The sequence below is a fragment of the Halichoeres trimaculatus genome, unplaced genomic scaffold, assembly GCF_033239565.1.
Source record: "Halichoeres trimaculatus isolate MK-OKI-2021-1 unplaced genomic scaffold, fHalTri1.1 fHalTri1_scaffold_7, whole genome shotgun sequence".
Lineage (NCBI taxonomy): Eukaryota > Metazoa > Chordata > Actinopteri > Labriformes > Labridae > Halichoeres > Halichoeres trimaculatus.
In genome coordinates, this window is record NW_027437185.1 from 9,777,531 (window position 1) to 9,795,870 (window position 18,340).

Genomic DNA, 18,340 nt, shown 5'->3' on the forward strand with positions numbered 1-18,340 from the left:
ATTACAAAAAAAAAAAAATTATAACATTTATAGCTATCTCCTGTCTGAGGCACTACAGCTGACCAGGTCTTTTTTTCCTCCAAAAACACAGAATGTATGTGTGTGTGTGTGTGTGTGTGTGTGTGTGTGTGTGTGTGTGTGTGTGTGTGTGTGTGTGTGTGTTTCAAGTCTTGACATTTTCTCTCCTCCTGCTCATGAATGCAGCATTTGTGCCCCCAAAGGTTTAGTTGAGTCTTAAGGGGGAAGGAAGGAGTGTGAGCAATGCAGCAGTGCCTTAAGGCAACAAGTACTTCTACACAGCTGAGCTAAGACATGCCAAGGGTAAAGGTCGCTCTGAGTGTGACACTTTGTCTTCAAAATACTATTATAAAATGTCAGTGAAAGAAACACTGAGCTGTATGAAAAAAATTTGCACAAACTTTTACTTTAATATATGTTCCTGTTTCAGACACAGCCATAATTTCATATTAACACAAAGTACAAACACAACAGATAAAGGAATAAATGATTATAGAGCAATGCCCTCAAATAAAGACCTATCTATAGTCTGGCTTTTTTTGTAGTTGTTTTAGTCTTATAACTTCAAAGTTCTCTCATTTACATGTTTTGTTGACAAATTTTTTTTAATTTCTCTTTTTATTGGTTTAGTGTATTGTTCTTTAGTTCTATCATTATATGTAACTTTTATCCTTATTTTTTCAAATCAATAATTTATTTTAATAATATGATTACTATTGAAATACTTTAGCTTATTTTTAACTTTTAAGCTGTCTAGTTTCCGCTCTAAAATACATTTTTATATATCTTTATTACATATTTTTTTGGTCACTGTGAAGCACTTGAAACTGCTTTTGATTTGCACAAGGGTGCTATATAAATAAAAGTTTATTGAACCACGGATGTCCCATCAGCCAACAAAATACACGTAGCATATACTTATCAGCACAGACAGAAAAAAGCAAACAAACAAAAAACAGCGATACTTATTCTTTATACCATTTATACAAACAAAGTCATTCAGAAAAAAACGCTATTTAATTTCTGGATTAGTGAGCTGTTGCAAAGTTTTTCTCACATGGTGTTTTATTTTGACAGTTCAAAGCGGAAGTGGTGTTAGCCTGAGTAGAAACCGGGTAGTGTTTGGCTCAAAGACGATGAGAAGATGACCAAAAACCAGCACGAACATTAATAGGCTGAGACATACTGCCCTCTGAGGTAAGGTAATACTCAGGGAAACAGTTGGGTTTACAAAACAGACGGTAACAGTCATAGTTAACCAGGTAATTTCACCAAAGGCTAGTTAACCTGTGTTTAGCTTTTGTAGTTTTGTGGAATGCCTTTTTCTGTGAAGCTAACAAGCTAGCAGACATGGCCAATGGTTACTCTTAGAAAACTCAAGAATTATACTACATTTTTCTGTAAAGACATGTTTTTCATGTTTAGTTCAGGCTTTGTTACAGCGGTGTCTGTGCAGCTAACACCGTTAAGCGGGTTAACGCTATCTGTAAGGAATGTGACGCGACCGTTTTCATTGTGGTTGCCTGACAACGGCAAAATTAAAGAGACAGTAACGTTTACGGTCGATAAGTTCATCAATACAAACGCACACCTCTGGTGAAACTTAATAAATACCACCAAGGCAACATACCAAATGTTGAAACTAACACGCTAACTAAATTATAATCAAGTTTTTGGGATTTTTTTGGACATAAACACCGTTTAATAAGTTTAGACAGTGGAAACTAGACTGAAAAAGGCCTGAAATGTTAAAAAATTAGATGATGGAAAAACTCATGACTAATGAGCTTAACTGGCAAAAGGTGTGACATGATTGGCAGATAAGGAGATGAGGCATCTCTAGTATAAAGTGACAGAACTGAAAAGCCAATGGGGGATTACCACAATCGTCACTGAAAAGGATCATATCCAAAAACGTTGCTCATTAAAACCTACTACTTGAAATTTGTATCCTTAACATGCAAAGAGAAACAAACTAGACTCAGAAACGCTGCCATCTTGTCTGAGCTCGCTCTTGAGCTCATTTGAGACTGGGGGGAATTGAAAAACTGTCCTGTTGTTTGTAAATTACACACACTGTTCCCAACCAATATTTAAAAGACAGACTCCCAGGAGGTCACATGGAGGTAAATGGCCTTGGTAGTTTGAACATTTGTAAAAGCACCAGTAAAACTGAAAAATAAAGATGTGGAGCACATGCTGCCAAAACAGGGGAATGGGTGTTGAGTAGAAGAGTGCTGGCCTACTGAATGTGTCAAATCTGACAAAAATGGGTATTTTTTACCTCAGACCTAAGGCAGTTGATGTCCTCAGTTTTTAAAATGTTACAGAAATATTATGTTTATAAATTTGACATGTCGTCATTGTATTATTTCCAGTGAGAAATTTTTTTGTTTTTTGTTTTTTTTGCAGTGTTTTGCAAATGATGCATTTTGTTTCTATTAGAAAACATTTTGCAATAGACAGTGCAGTGAGTTTCTCAGGTAACTGCATTGATAACTTCTCTTCAGAGGATATAGAAACCAGAATCACCTTTTGCAGTCTCAGGTTATGGAATAGACTCTTGTCTGTTTGGTTTGCAGTTACTTACTGGCTGCTGCTACAAAACAGACAAATCGAAAAATTTGTGAACAGTACGCTTCTTTAAACACGAAGCTGAACTCTTCATTTGAGATTTTCAAAGAAGATTACATGTTATATATTCGAACTTCTTTGTGTTATATAATTGGATCTTCAGTTTTTTTTCTTCGTTGTCGTGTCAACAGGAAAAATCACAACCCAGACAATTGCAAAAGTCAAACATGGGTAATGTGAGTTAACATGTTTGTTCCCTGAACTGATATCTCACTTCTTACCTGCTGACCACCTTTCTTCTCTGTTTCTAGGGAATTCTGCTCTACCTTTGTTGACAGCCATTGCAGGAAGTCTTCTCTCAGCTGCTGGACAACTGCCCCTCAGCTGCTGCTGCCAGTCGTCAAACTTGCTGTCTCTTCTGTGCTGTAGTGATAGCTATGGGGTAGCACTGCATTCCATGGTCTCTGCTGGGTTGTAAGAATTTGCCAAAAAGAGATGGATGATGAGCTACAAAACTTCATCAGGGAGCGAAAGGCCAGAGTGGCCGAGGATAAAGCCAGTTTAGAACAAGACCCTCCTTACTTTGAAATAAAGGTGTGTTGGCATGATGAGTGTTTAGTAAATGGGCTGAAACCTGTTTTATTGTATCAGAGGGTCTTCATTTTAATTCAACATTTGAAGACTTCAATATTGTCTGATGCTTATCTAACCCTGACCCTGCCACTGCAAAACTGAAATCTTATCAAGCGTTTTTGTCTCACTTTCAGCAGAAAATGTCTTTTTAGACTTGATATGAGCCTCATTAACCTGAGCTGTCCAGAAAAATATTGTATTTCAAGTTATTTAAAGACAAAAATGAAGTCTGAATTGTTTGTAACAAGTTAAAAAAAATCTGCCATTGGAAAAAGAGAAAGGCAACTTGAATTAAGACATTATTCTAGTTTCAAGCACATTTCTCTTGTTCCATTGGTAGATTGTTTTTACTCGTTACAAGCAATTCAGACCTTGTTTCTGTCTTCGAATAACTTGGAAAAAAAGACATTTTCTGGACTGACCAGTTGAATGTGGCTCATATCGAGTATAAGATAATTTTTACTTAAAATAAGAAGAAAACACTTTATAAAATTTCAGTTTTTGTATTACCATACACTGTTATTTATGCAGATAACATTCACAAATTGATTTATTTTTCATTGCTTTTGTGTTAAAAGAGAAAACTAATTATGTGTTACCAAATTTTGAGGATGTTTCAGTCAAAAGGTGTTAGACATCTGACCCATTTTTTAAATTGTTTTACAATGTGAAGCCCTGGAACAACCCCTTTGTAGTGACCATATTTTGTCTATTTCTGAAAAACAGGCAAAACCCCAGAAAGTGTATGGATCTACTGTTAAGGAGAACATTCCTCCCAAGTCATCAGCACAGGGCAGAGGTAAATAACATTTCCACATATATCCTCTTTATTTCTTATTTGCTGTTTTTTGGGGGGTTCACTGAGCAAACATATGAATAAACTCAGTAAACTCTGTCATGTGAGCACTGTGTACCGTAGTAGTTTTTGATCTTTATAGTGACAGCTGTCTTATTTTGGCATGAAACTCTTCACCATGTGTTGTTATGAAAAAATGATGGACTTATTTTGTCAGAGGAGAGCTGCGGTGTGGGTCTGCCTCTTGGCGTGGAGTATGAGAGGAAGAAACAGAGGCTGCAGCATGAGCTGCGAATGGACTACAGACGCTACATGGCTCAGGTAACTTCCAAAGACATATCTTCTCTTTAGGTTTGGCTGTAGTAAACTTGGTTTACTCCAGGTCTGTTGATTTGTGTGTGTGTTTGTGTGTTTACCATCTGAAGAGACCCTGAAAGGTATCCTTTTCCAGACTGCATGTGTTGGATCTGGTAATACAGCATTTATCCCATTTTAAAATATCCGTCAAACAAACTCATAAAATCCAACCAGACACAGCTGCTGCATTCTTTGCAGCTTTAAATAGCCAGGTTTCTTTAAAAAAGTGCACAGTCTGGAAATATCAATCAACTTTTATTTATATAGTAACTTTTACACAAATCAAATGCAGCTCAAGGTGCTTCAACATTGATTGACAAAAAATAATTAAAAGGTTTAAAAAACAAAAGAAAAATAATGGAAATACTTATAAAAATATTAAAGTAGAGACAAATGCACGCCTAAAGTAATAGAATATATGCATTTAAACAGTTAATGTTTTAAAGTTTAATTTGATTAAAAGCATCAAAATTGTAACAAGATTAATAGTTTAAATAACGTAAATAAAAAGTGTAAGGATAAAGTCTGAAGATGAGTAAATGCACTAAAAATGTGCCTAAATAAGTTCTTAAATAAACATGTGAAAAAATAATAGTGATACAGTTAAAAATTAGCATTAACAAAATTCAAATATAATATTATGAAGAAGTATGTCTTGATATTACATGATCCAGTCATGTTCACAAAGGGCGTACACCTTAAGGGTTTTATCAATCATGACGAACGCTCCTGCAAATGAAATTCTAGAATTAATACCCAAGATTAAACTTTTCTTTCTTTTAATAATCAAAATTCTTCATTGGGTAAAATATGCAAACATACATCATGTTTTATCTACCTGTGATACCAAATATGGTCAAGTTGAAAATTAAAAGTCAGACTGTCAGCTCGAGGAGTTGAAGATTTTACCTTGATGTGTTGTTCAGTCTCAGTTCTCCCAAGTATCGGATTCATTATTGTCACAATTTTTGTTGCAGAAGAACCACTTTGACCCTGCACAGGCTGGACCATTGACGCACCTTAATAACAGGAGGTTTGTTAAGGTAAACCCCTTTGCTCAGTGACTCTTTTACAATAAATAATAGAAATGGCCTGTGGCAACTGAGGAAAGGCCCAAAATATCAAATATGAGATTTCTACCTGCTCCTTGGAAATGACTTAACATTTCTAATGAAAAAAAAAAACGCACAAAAACATTGTAAAGGTATGACTGCTAAAAGTATTTGAAGAATAGAACATGTGTAACATCCTCCGTGAACCATGCCAACAAGGATTTAGTGATGGATATAGTAGATTTAAGCACTGATCAGAATAAAGCCTGCTTTTCAAAAGACTGTTGTCTCTTAAAATTATGTCCCCTGTAGCAAAACTTGCTCGGAGATCAGACCGGTGTTCTCCCCAGCCAGCAGCTCTCCTCCAGAAGAGATGCAGCCACTCTAACAGAAGATGGCAGGGGATTGCAAAGGGCTTTGCGTCTTGCAGAAGTCCAGTCTCTTTGCACTAAGGAGGATGACGAGCAGTCTTTAGTCCCCCTCCGGCGTCACGACAGACTTGGGAAGACAGTGGATCAAGAGTCGGAGGAGGATGAGTACTCCAGAGAGGACTTGGAGCTGCTGGGAGGCAGAAATACAAGAGTTGAGGACATTTGTGAGAGGAGACGATTCAAAAAGACTGATGGCAGGTACCTGGAATACATTTTTCATTCGTGTAAAAACATTTTATTTATTGTTTCAATTCTCAGTACACATTGTTTTGGATTTTCCCAGGGAGAAGGGGGAAACTCCAGTTGGTATTGCAAAAGAAGGCTGGAGATCGAGAGCACTGACCAAAAAAGAAGACGCTGAGTTCGCCACTGGCCTTATAATAGGTTAAACACATTTCACATTGTGAACTTAACCTTTTTCCAAATCAAAGAACGAGCATCTGATAAAAACAAATCTCTTCAAAATAATTATTATCAAAATTGATGTTAGCACGTGTTACAACTTCTGCCAATAAAAAATGTTATTTATTGTTCTTATTTTTTCAGGAATAGCTGATACAAAAGATGCCTTACAGAGGAGGAAGGAGCGCTACAGACAGGAGCTGCAGGAGCAGATCGCTGAACAACACAGAAACAAGAAGAGGTATTTCTTCAACAGTCTCTTCTTCAGGCTGATGGTGTGTGTTAGATACTCCTTCCACTGAGCTACAAGTAATTTTCACTCCCATTTTAAGACCACTGCCATTCCTACCCTCCTCCTTCTCCAGTGGTTCTGTTTTTATTTGCAATTATAATCAAGCAGAAGCCCGAGTCTCTCACTCACTTGTTGAAGACTTTTTAAGAGGATGTAAAATGCCTTGAAACTTTGACAGCGTTGAAACTTTTTGCAGGGAGAAAGACTTGGAGCTCAAAGTTGCTTTAACTGGGGCAAATGATCCAGAGAAACAGGTGAGTGGCCCCTAGAAAAAAATTTGTTTTTCCATATAAGAACATTTCCACATATTAGCATGTCAAATCCTAAATTCAGATATAAAAGGCTGATAATGCGTAAACTTTGTAGGTTATGACTGATAACTGGAGAATTGCTAGTTTGTTTTAGTTTTTTTCCTGTAGGTCATGTTTAGGCCTGTGTATTTATTTGAGTCTGTTTAAAAACCAGCTGAAAGCCAGTCTTAAAATATTACTCCAACTCCCTCTAGAATTCATAATGAGGTGACTCTACTCTAGCTAAAGTGCAGGTTAAAAAAAAAAAAAAATCTATATACTTAAATATCTTCTCTGTTTCTCAACCAGCCGGACCGAATCAGACAGTTTGGAGTGAGCCGGAGAAAAGATCTTCAAGTTTTGGAGCCTTTAGCTACAGGGGAGAACAAGTCACCATCATCTAGAGGTCTATCTTATCATGAAAGGACATGTTCAAGAGACACAGAGACTTCCCCCCCTGAGCAGCCTCATGTAGCTTTTCAGTCCCCTCTGCTGGAGTACAGCTCTGCCCTGGGCCTCGGAGGTGGGGGTCTGTCTCCCAACAGTCAACCTTCAGCTCCATCCTTTCCCAGAGCCATGGACACCCCCAGGTATGCCATAAATCTATGCTAAATCTTTTTTTTTTTTTTTTTTTTAAGTGATCCCTGCAGATGAACCAATAGCTCTAACATCTTTGTGGATCCTGTACAGTGGTGCCCTGACTTACGGGTTTAATATGTTCAATGACACAGCCTGTAACTCAGGTTAATCTTATGTCAAATCAATATTCCCCAATGAAATCAATTTATTTGACCATAAAAGATCCCCACTCATCTACAGCAGTATAAACATTAAATAAACATCCTTCAACAGCTCAGACAGCAAGAGAACAGGAAGTGTTTTCAAGGGCGGCTCATCAAACAATTTGTACTTGTGAAAAACTTAATTACTGAACAGTTGAAGTTGCACGGCCAGTCACCTGCACCTCATGACCTGGCAGCTCACTGTGGCTGGTTTTTCTATTTTAGTACAGCCTGTCATGAAAATATAAAAGAAATGTTTTGTTTAAATTTGCAAATAATAGAAGTTTAATCAAAAAGTGAAACTTATTTGTCAAGTAATTACTTGAATGAGCAGACACTTTGATGTGTCTGTGGGAGTGCTGAAGGCGATTACAGGTTTATTAGATTAAACTTTTAGTCAAACTCAAGTGTGTGAATGATTCATTTCCCTCTGGTGAAGATGTCTTTAACCAAAACTAGTCACTCAAATTTTATACTTACCAACTGAGGTCACTATTGGAAAGGCAAAAAAACAGAAGTTTTAATTCATCAGTTACTTATCTTTTTTCAAAGAACAGCCAAGCTTTCAACACTACACTCTTCTATAGCCTCACTGCATGCATTGTTTCTTAACAACTGCTTTGGGAACCCTTGCAGTACATGTTATTATCCAGCATTAAGGTATTATCCTCTTAAGATGCAGCTTAAAACTTCCACACAGGCGATGTCATGTTGACTCTGTGGTTAGGCTGTTCGGCTGAGCTTGTTGTACTGCTCTGTGGTCAGTGGTGCACTGTTTACCTACAGTGTTGGGATTTGTTGGTTTGTAAACAACTACACTAACACTGTTTGTAATGGAAAAAAAGTGTGAGATTTACATGAAAATAAAATATTCTCACTGTAAGCCGACAGTTTTTCAGATGGATATGTGTATCCTAATGTAATGGATCTACATGTATCCTAAAATCAAACACTGTTTTGTAAACGTATCGAGTATTTGATACCATGCTTTGTTTTTTCAGACTCCCTTTGTTTGCTCCCCATCCGCCATCAACTGTCAGTGAAGCCTACAGGAGCCCGTATGGAGAGCCCTATCACTACTATGGCACCAGAAACATGCTTGACCCCAACATGGCGTACTGTAAGCAAACATCTCCTCAGTTAAATGAGACTAAAACCACTTACATGTCAAAGACTTAGTGATTAGAAGACATACTGCCTGCATTCAGAGTAATCCTTATACTCTTAAACTTTGTTGTGTGTTTAGACGGTCACCTGACTGTTCCTGGTGCTGGCCCCCCAGTGTCATACTGGAATGTACCACCAGGAGGAGCTGTACAGAGCCGGTTTGGGAACCACAGTCCTCACAGCCAGCACAGTGGAAGCAGCCTCCCGGAGCCTCCTGTTCAGTAAATATCTCTGGGCTGGTTGTCCTTTCATGTCTGGTGGTATTCCATTAGGAGGAGAATTGGCTGTAACTTTATCTGCTTGTTCTACACATTGTAATGTGCAGAGGCAATCTGAAAACAATTACAACTGTGATAAGATACTGCTGAGTGCATTGTCCTGTCTAGCCTAACATGTATATATCACTTGCATCCGTTTAAAATCTGCTTTAAAAGTTTGATTTTAATTTCCTGTCAAAGAACTGAATTTTAACCATGATGCTTTTGTGATAGGCCTTTTAACTGAGGTGTTATATGACACAGTGCATCATGATCAGATCTTAACTGTGCATTTCACTCCCCTGACAGGCCCAGCAGTGAGGCATCCATGGTGGATTCCCAAATCAGGGGTTTTAATCCAGAGAAATCCAGATTCACCAGGGACAGAATTATGAGCTACAGAGACGCTTTAAAACTTCAGGTAGGTGGAGGAACATGTCTACGTTTGAAATGATTCCTTTTCACATCAGCAAAAGTTTTTACATGGGAATATATCATAATGGAAAGTTAAATTTAAAGGACAAGAGGGTTGAGTTCTGATATTTAGATTTAACGAGTCTGTTTAAATAATACACCCAAAAAGGTTAATCTGTGCTTTTGCAAGAAATATACTCTGACTAGCCACTCTATTGGGTACACCTTGCGAGTACCAGGTTGAACCTACCTTCTCTGTCAGAATTGTCTTAATTCTTCGTTGCACAGATTGAACAAGGTGCAGCATTTCTCAGTCTCAGAGATGATTCTCAGCACACCTTGGCTGTACTGCCAGAACATTTTTGGAAAGACATTTTTAATCTCAATGAGCTTCTTCCTGTTCAAATACAGGTTTAGTGGTTATTTGAGTTCTTGTTGTCTTTCTGTTATCTCCAACCAGTCTTTTCATTCTCCTCTGACCTCTGAAATCAACAAGGCATTTAGTCCCAAAGAACTGCTGCTCACTGGAGATTTTCTCTGTTTGGGACCATTCTCTGTAAACCCTGGATATTATTGTGGGTTAAAATCCCAGTAGATCAGCGGTTTGTCACAAACTCAGACCAGCCCGTCTGGCACCAACAGAGTCTCTTAAATCACCTTCCTTCTCCATTCTGATGCTCAGTTTGAACTTCAGCAACTTATCTTCACCGTGTCTACATGACTATTTGCTTGATTGAGTTGCTAGCTGGTGAATGTACATCCCATCAGGCAGGCAAACAGTGCATTGGGAAAATTAAATCTTAGTTAATTGTTGCTTAAACATATAAACCTCATAAAATACAGGATGCTAATTGTCTTTGATGTTCTGATTAACTTTAAAGGTACTCTGGATTATTTGGTTGAGGCAACACATGCAGGCAGTATGAACAATGAGGGTGGTAGGAAACTTTTCACTGCATCCTAGTCTGTGATATTTTGGCAGGAAGCTTCCAGGAGAGAAAGCAGTGATCTTTACAGCAAGGTAATATTTATGTAGTTACTACAGAGAGATGTAATGTAAGTGAAGTCCTCGTGTCCCTGTTATACCTCAAACCTGCCTTCAACCTCACCTCGCTCCTCTAGTTGCTTTTTGATACCAGGGCTTCTAATATCCCTCATATTGCTCCCATTAGCAGCATTTATACAGCTACACTTCCTTTGTCCTTTCCTCAGTCATGTGACGTGCCTGAAACCCTGTTGTTCCAAAGAAAAGTTATTTGATTTTTTTTTCAATTAATAGTTTTTGAGTTTCATCTACAACCCAGATCCACCAACATGTGATAGTTTAAACTTATAATTTAAAATTCCAAAATGATTTTCATAATTATTATTTATCAGACAAGGTTTACTCGTAAGTGATGCAATAATGTAGGATTATAATAACTTATCCAGCCTCATTCAGTAGGTAAGTGATAATAACCCCAACACTGCAAAGCATTATAGAAGTCTGAGTGAGTGTATTTCTTAATGAAAAAAAAAAAAAAACAGTTGAAGCGCACCAGTACGGTCTCTTGGTTAAGGTTTCATGAGGTCAGTGAATTGGTTTGAATCAAACCAGCGACCTCTTTACTGCATGTCATCCCCACTCTCACCCTGTTTACTGCTCCAGCCACTGTCCTGTCCTGTCCTCTCTAATTGAAGGTGTAAACAGCCTAGTAAACACTGAGGTGATCCAAGAACTGTGATGTAATTTTGAAAATCCTGTACCACAGATCCAGGAGCAACAGGAGCGAAGGCGTCGGGAGAGAGAGGAGACCGAACGTTATGAAGCCCAGCTGGAGATGGACATGAAGAACCACCAGCCCTGGGGCCGAGGGGGAGGAGGAGCTCCACTTAGAGACAGCACTGGAAACCTCATTGGTGGGTCCTAGAGGCTCATGCCCTTCTTTTAACATTCAGCACAATAGATATTTTAGGACTTTTTATTACCCAACCTTTTGTTTGTTTTCCCAGCTGATCTAAACCAGATGCACAAGCTCAACGAAGAGGCTTACATCAACCCAGAGCAGTGGCAGAGGAGGGCAACATTCACCACCAACACAGCCCAGCAGACGGTGCTTCCTGATCCTAACGAGAGGATCTCTGGTATTGTACCAGGGTGTAGTACCCACACAGTTAGTGACAGGATTTGTAACTGTCTTTATGCCAAATATACTATCTTCAGCCCCTGTAACATTGTGGCTTCCAATAAGAAAAAAAATCCAACAGGCAAGCGAAAGCAGTGATGATTTTAGTGAAACTCTTAGGAAAATCTGTAACATCTTAACTTAGGTCTTTAATAAATGTACAGAGTTTAAAGCCTTTGCACACCATAGGAGATGCAAATGAACAAAATAGCGAAAAAATTTGTAGGCCTCATGTTCAATCTCTGCAGCTATTGTCGCCCAAACAATGTCAATGTAATCGTTGTTGTTGTAGTTTTTATGTATTTTGTCATAGGGTGCTGGGACACGAACACAATCAATGTTAAATGTTTTGGTATGTGACTTGTCAACAACGATCGTTTTGATTGGTCGGATGTGTACTTGTCACAAACAACTCTGGAAAAATCAACCTTGGTCCGAAAAAAATAAAAGCCGCAATTTCATTCAGCGAAAGAACGTTGATGATGTGAAAGCTTGCATGGAAAAACAGTAGGTTTGAAAAAAATAAATAACGTAACAAAATATTCACAAGAAATATACGGGTCTGGTATGCAAGGGGCTTCATGATGATCCAAGGAAATAATCAGACTGAAAATGGATTTAGAAAAAGTGAATATGTCCAACTCTTTGCATATTTCTCCCCCTCTCCTGTGGCAGGTTTCACCCATGTTCAAACTCCACAGTTTGCAAGAGGCAACATTTTTTCCAACCAGCCCACCCAACAGCAGCTCCAGGAGCAGGACAAGTACAAAGCCTACCTCAAACAGCAGGTACAGCATTTAACAGCTGGTGGTACCGCTGGCTGCTGTGTTTTATTGATCATGTGCTGCCAACCAGCCATTACATATTTAGTCTTCTTAATATTTAGCAAGCAGCTCTTTAAACAACAAATGCACCAGCTTACCCCAGCCCAAGTCAGAGAGGGATTTATTTGTGCATTGATAGATATTTGACACAGCTGGACAGCCTGGGGTTAAAAGCCGTTTGTGATTTTTGATTCATGTTGTCTCATCAACCTTTTTTGTTGATAGATTGATGAGAAAATGCAGAAAAAGGCGGAGGAGAGAGAGCGGACGAGACTGGAGGAAGAGAAAGAGGAGAGGAGGCTGGAAGAGCAGAGAGCTCGCATTCAGAAGGAGTATGAAGAAGAACAGGAGAAAAAGAAACGGAAAGAAATGGAGGTGAGGATACACAAAACACACACAGTGATGGGTTGAGCTGTGTTCTGTCTTTAAATTTGGTAAAACTGACTCTTAAATCCCTTCATATTTTCTCCCTGTCTCCATCTGTCTGTATTTCTATCTGTATTTCAGCAAAAGGCAAAGAATGAGGAACTCATCCAACTTGCTGAACAGAGAAAGAAGGAAGCAGAGAAGAAGAAAAAGGAGGCAGAAGAGAGAGAGAACGCTGAAATGAGGAGGCAGTACGAAAGAGAGAGGCAGGCTCGAGTGGAGGAGGTTTGTGTGTGGAGTTATTTTTCTCCAACTTTGATTGTCTTTGAGCCTCTGATCCAGATACAGAGTCAGTCTGTGGCCCTGTAAAAGCAACATAAAAGTTGGTTCGACTTTTGAGTCAGTTTTGGCGGACTCGTCCTTTAATTTTTGGAGGGAAATTTATTCAGAAAGAATCAGCTTCATTCTTTTTTAACCATTTTTGGCATTTTTAACCTTTAAATTATTGGCTGTGTGTTTGTAGGTCAGCAGAGAGCCCTCACCTCCAATCCCCACTTTGCAGAGGAAACATGGGCTACACCAGTACACCCCGAGGCCTCCCACTGTGGACAGCCTGCGTTCACCTGCCCCACTGTCTGTGAGTCTCACACACACACTCACAAACACTTTAACTTGAAAAGCTGCGGAGGAAATATGATTTTTAAAACAACACTTTCTGGCTGAGTTTCAGTACGGTCAATAATGTAATCTCTCCTCCCCTGGGTTGCTCTTTTTAAACCATTAAACTTTATCTCTGTTTCTCTCTCAGGAGCGCTCTCCGTCTGGTCTCCAGTCCCCTCCTGTCCCTGCATGTAGGAATCAGCTCCGAGCTGCTGGTACTGAAGAAGTTTTGTGGTCGAGTTAAATTTTTCAACGGGCAGTGGAACATGTTCTGTAATTTCTGATGAGTTTATGACTGAGAAGCCTTTTGGTGGTTTGTGAAACCCTGTTCTGTGGGCGTGCTTGTTTTTAGGGGACCAGCACAGCGTTTTCAGTGAGCTTTCAGCGCTTCGACGACAGCTCCGCAGTGAACAGAAACGTCTCGAGGGTTGTCTTCAACAGGGGGACTGGGAGGACTTGGATTCACCTCTAAGTGACAGGTCAGAGTCTGACAGATACAGATGCCCCATAACATAACTCTAGATTTATACCAAAAAGAAGTTGGTCCACATTTTTGCTTTAGTGAAACATTAATTCATTACTCATTCATTTAAAAGGATGCATGAACAGTAAAACACAGCATCCATGTGAATACACCAGTTTGCCATAAAGCAAAATTTCATCTGTAGCCCTCAAAGCAGATTCCATTACATTATTTAGAGAAAATAATGACAGACCGAATCAATACACCACAATATCATAACAATTTAACACAACATGGAAGTTTTCACTTTCATTTCATGACTTTTTTTTGTATCCTGGTCAATATTTCTCCAGACTCCACGAGCGCCCACCAGTTGATGTGTTTGACATGGCCAGGCTGAGGCTCCAAGCTCCTGTTCGAAGACCGACCTCCAGAAATGCAGAACCCAGAAACCTGCAGCGGATCCATGACTCCCTCCAGCTCAAGTATACAGGTAATGCTCAAGTCTTATAAGCTCTGTGCTCATCCATTTCTAACGGTACTAGCTGTGACTGGTTTGTTTATTTGTGTGAGTCAGATGGTGAATCCAGACTGGGGTTTAGAGATGTTCCTAAACTGGAAGGAGGAGATACGGCCAACAGGAGAAGGCGGGACTACAGGGATCCTTATCAGCAGCTAACCAGTCAGAGGTCTACGGTCCAAGATGGTCAGGGTTTACTCCAATGTTTTCATCCCTATGAAATACTTTAGGCTACTTGTAGGATGTGGGAATTTAGGATGAAATGTCTAGTATGTGCCTCTTTCTACGCCTGACAATTAGTATGTTTACATGCAGCTTCAGAAATCAGGTTATGAGCTTAGTCAGCACAAGATCAGACTATTAAAGTGATACTCCGGGATGGAACAAGTTGGGTCCTATCACAAGGTTTAGGGCAGAAATTACCCCTACAGCAGTGTTTTTGTGCAGCAGAAGCCCAGAGCGCTCGCACCAAACACCCCCTCCCTGCTCCTCTGCCAGTTTCCTCTGCACTCAGAAGGGACCTTTTTTTACTTGACCAAAAACACAAATAAATCGACTCCCACCGGAAAAATCTGATATTGGTCTGCATTCACGCTTTATTAAGAGAATTTTCAGCGCGTTACTTTCACACAAAAACACAGCTAAATAGGGCTCTAGTTCTCATCGTGTCGTAAAACGGCGCTACCTCCGCTGCAGAGCCTCAGCTGGCTACGAGGCGCTCGCCACTTAGTGTATCAGTCCGCGCACCCGGCATGCCAGATATAAACAAAATCAGGTAGTCTGCCAGGACAAAGAGACACAATGAGAACTAGAGCCTTATTTAGTGGTGTTTTTGTGTGAAAGTAACGCGCTGAAAATTCTCCAAATAAAGCGTGAATGCAGACCGATATCAGATTTTTTCGGTAGGAGTCCGTTTATTTGTGTCTTTGGTCAAGTAAAATATGGCCCCGTCTGAGTGCAGAGGAAACAGGCAGAGGAGCAGGGAGGGGGTGTTTGGTGCGAGCGCTCTGGGCTTCTGCTGCACAAAAACACTGCTGTAGGGGTAATTTCTACCCTAAACCTTGTGATAGGACCCAACTTGTTCCATCCCGGAGTATCACTTTAAAGTGCATGTTAACAGCTTAGTCAGACCAAGAATGGACTGAGCACAGCTTAATTAACTCACGCAGATAATGCGATTACCATCAAACTGCGGTAAGATTCAGCAGGTCTTGGTACGCCTTGGCCTGAGCAAATTTCACCTAGAAGTAGATGACCATGATAACCACAGTCACTGTACTCCAACACAACAAACACCATGTAATTTAATTAACACACATAGTATGTAGGAGACATAAAGAGCTACGACTGCCTCCAATTTGGGTGAAACAAAACTACTTTGATAAGGCCAGAACCCCCACTGTGACTTTACGATCAAGCCATGACATCAGTTGGACCACTGTGTGCATGTTAACGTACTGAGTGGCTTCAGATTTATATCTAAATCTGGATCCACTGTTGGCCTCTGCTGCACAACAGTCTTGATATACAACTAATGCCTAATCTTGATGATGGTGGTACATTTCAGATATTTTTATTTCATGTGGGCAAATCTGACAGCCAACAAATCACTAAGCTTTAGCTTGAGCCCCTGACTTGCTAGTTTCAAGCTGTGACAAGTTACATCACTTTCACTTAACACTGTTTTTAAACTAGAACTTATGGTGAAAAGTGCTTTTTTTCCATCCCAAGTTTAGAGATTCAAAGCCTCAACAAATATCTCTGCAGACTTGTCATCCACTAAGAGAAACCAACACAAAACACAGCAGTGCTCATGTTATTAACAGCATTTAGACAGGCAGTCCCACTCACAGATCACTCATCAGCCAGTTGTAGATGTGGTTCATGGCTTCAACCTCTCAGGGGTAATAAATTCAACACTGTCCTCCTTGCTTCCTAGATTATTTTGATCTGTCCCCACTCCGGCAAAATGATTATGTGGTAAGTTAAAAGTAAATATTGGTTTGGTTTCGTCTGTGCCTCAGCTACAAACTCCTCCAACAGCATCATGGAAACTAACTTGTGTATCATTCACAGAGGTCAACAAGAGGTTCTCTGCTGGAATCAGAGAGTGCTTTTATCGGTAAGCTAAAACAACTGCTTATTTAAATAGACACATTTTTAATGGTTTAGTTGAAAACTAGTTGGTGCAGACACATGAGAGTGACTTTAAGTCCTCAGAAAACAACAAAATCTTGGCACAACCATGACACAGTGTTTGGTATATTCTTTATCTTTGTTCTTTGTGTGTCGTGTTTTCAGACCCCCTCGGAGATGCTTTTCCTGTACCCCACACACCAGAGCTTGAGAAGGCTCCTCTTCTGTCAGCCAGGGAGAGGAGGAGGCTGGCAAGAGAGTCACAGCTCCCCCAAGTACACACCTGACAACACTTAGAGCTTTTATGTCTCATACTCAACTTGTAGTTTAGTTTTAAAAAATGACAGAGTGGCATGAAAGCTTCAACAACTGACGAAGAAAGCTGTTTTGATCGCGTGTAACTTAGGATTTTTATCTCTTTGGTCGGTTCAGGATCGAGCAGCTTCCAGCCAACCCTTTGGACAAAATCCTTACAGAGGCAACAGATTACACCAGGAAGCTGAGCCTGGTGTCGAGGGGAGGAGACGCAACAGGACAGGAGGTGTGAGGGATCTCAGCTGTCATGGCAACACAGCTGGTATGGCCGTACCATTGTGATTCTGCTGGATGTCTTATTTTGACTATATTGGTATATAATTCTAACTCTAATAACTCGAATATATTGACTATATTTTTACTTGATGAACTTGAATTCAAGCAAAAGCATTTTTTTTCCTGAGGTGTCTGAACTAAAATGCTACATCAGAGCCTTTATGGCTTTCTAAAACTGAGGGCTCATTAACTTCTGTCAGAATTCAGATAACCATGGAAACTGTGGATTTCACGTGGATCAGGCCTGACATTTTGAGCTGGAAACTGGTTGTTTGTGTTAGGAACTGAGCTTTGTAGTAGTTAGTGCAGGATAACACAGAGGGTATCTGAGGTTAGTGTTTCACCCTCACTGTGCTCTTCTTCTCCAGATCCAGCGGATCTGTCTGATGACAATCTCTCCCCTCCCCGGTTTTCCCTCCACAAATTGAACCGCCGAGGTTCTGCAGAAACGGTCGACGTGGATCCCTGGCTGTGGCCTGGAGCATCAGACACGGAGCGACTGATGACATAGAAACAGATCCCCTCAGACAAGAGGTGCCTTCCTCTTGACACAGATGCGACCTTTGTCCTTGAATCATGAAACACTTTGTTTTATCTTTTGTTTTTATGTGAATGTGGAACTTTTGTCTGAGGTTTGTAAATATGAAGATGTATTTTTTATTCCATTATTGTTTCTGCCAGAACCTCAGTATGACATGTTGCAGAGCTAACACACTGTCTTGGGCATTTTTGTTTCATAAATTAAAAGAACTGCTCTAAATAAATTATATTTTACTTACATGTTGTGTAGGTGGATTGTTTGCAAGCTATGAAAAAACAACAAACCTCACGCTTACTTATTTGTTAGCTTTAAACCGTAGTATTTAATTTCTGATTTATTGTTCGAACCAAACACTTTGGAAAACGAATGTTTGTGCTCCACTTGCGAAGACACAGTTGAGAATAGGGAAAACATTTTCATAAGCTTTAGTGTTTCATATTTGACAAACTTGGAAGGGATGGAATACAAATTCAGAAATACTTTTTACAAGGGGGTGCTTTGCTTTTTGCATACTACCTACTGCTTTTGCACTAAGTATGTAGTCTGACTTTTCTGTCAGGTCTGTTTTGTAGTATACTGCTCTGGTTTCCAGTTTGGAAGGTGGAGCTA

The 18,340-nt window shown here is 39.7% G+C and overlaps 1 protein-coding gene across 1 annotated transcript; it reads left to right on the top strand.

The window, feature by feature from the left end:
• Nucleotides 1-1,093: 1,093 nt before the first annotated feature.
• LOC141793787 (centrosome and spindle pole-associated protein 1-like) lies at nucleotides 1,094-17,968 on the top strand. Its single transcript, XM_074674646.1, has 28 exons — nucleotides 1,094-1,215; nucleotides 2,904-3,186; nucleotides 3,952-4,024; nucleotides 4,239-4,342; nucleotides 5,356-5,421; nucleotides 5,743-6,059; nucleotides 6,145-6,245; nucleotides 6,408-6,504; nucleotides 6,752-6,809; nucleotides 7,155-7,435; nucleotides 8,629-8,747; nucleotides 8,874-9,015; nucleotides 9,361-9,472; nucleotides 11,217-11,364; nucleotides 11,458-11,589; nucleotides 12,306-12,418; nucleotides 12,680-12,829; nucleotides 12,962-13,105; nucleotides 13,344-13,457; nucleotides 13,629-13,695; nucleotides 13,833-13,959; nucleotides 14,297-14,436; nucleotides 14,521-14,649; nucleotides 16,403-16,443; nucleotides 16,540-16,585; nucleotides 16,765-16,874; nucleotides 17,032-17,176; nucleotides 17,559-17,968. The coding sequence occupies exons 2-28, from the start codon at nucleotides 3,088-3,090 to the stop codon at nucleotides 17,699-17,701; spliced, it is 3,318 nt and encodes a 1,105-aa protein (XP_074530747.1). The 5' UTR covers nucleotides 1,094-1,215; nucleotides 2,904-3,087; the 3' UTR covers nucleotides 17,702-17,968.
• Nucleotides 17,969-18,340: the final 372 nt, after the last annotated feature.

Bases quoted from the DNA above. Each gene is read 5' to 3' on its own strand.
- LOC141793787 (XM_074674646.1), top strand. From the start codon at position 3,088: ATGGATGATGAGCTACAAAACTTCATCAGGGAGCGAAAGGCCAGAGTG. The intron at 6,246-6,407 runs GTTAAACACATT...TTATTTTTTCAG, and splicing joins CGCCACTGGCCTTATAATAG to GAATAGCTGATACAAAAGAT. The intron at 13,458-13,628 runs GTGAGTCTCACA...TTTCTCTCTCAG, and splicing joins GTTCACCTGCCCCACTGTCT to GAGCGCTCTCCGTCTGGTCT.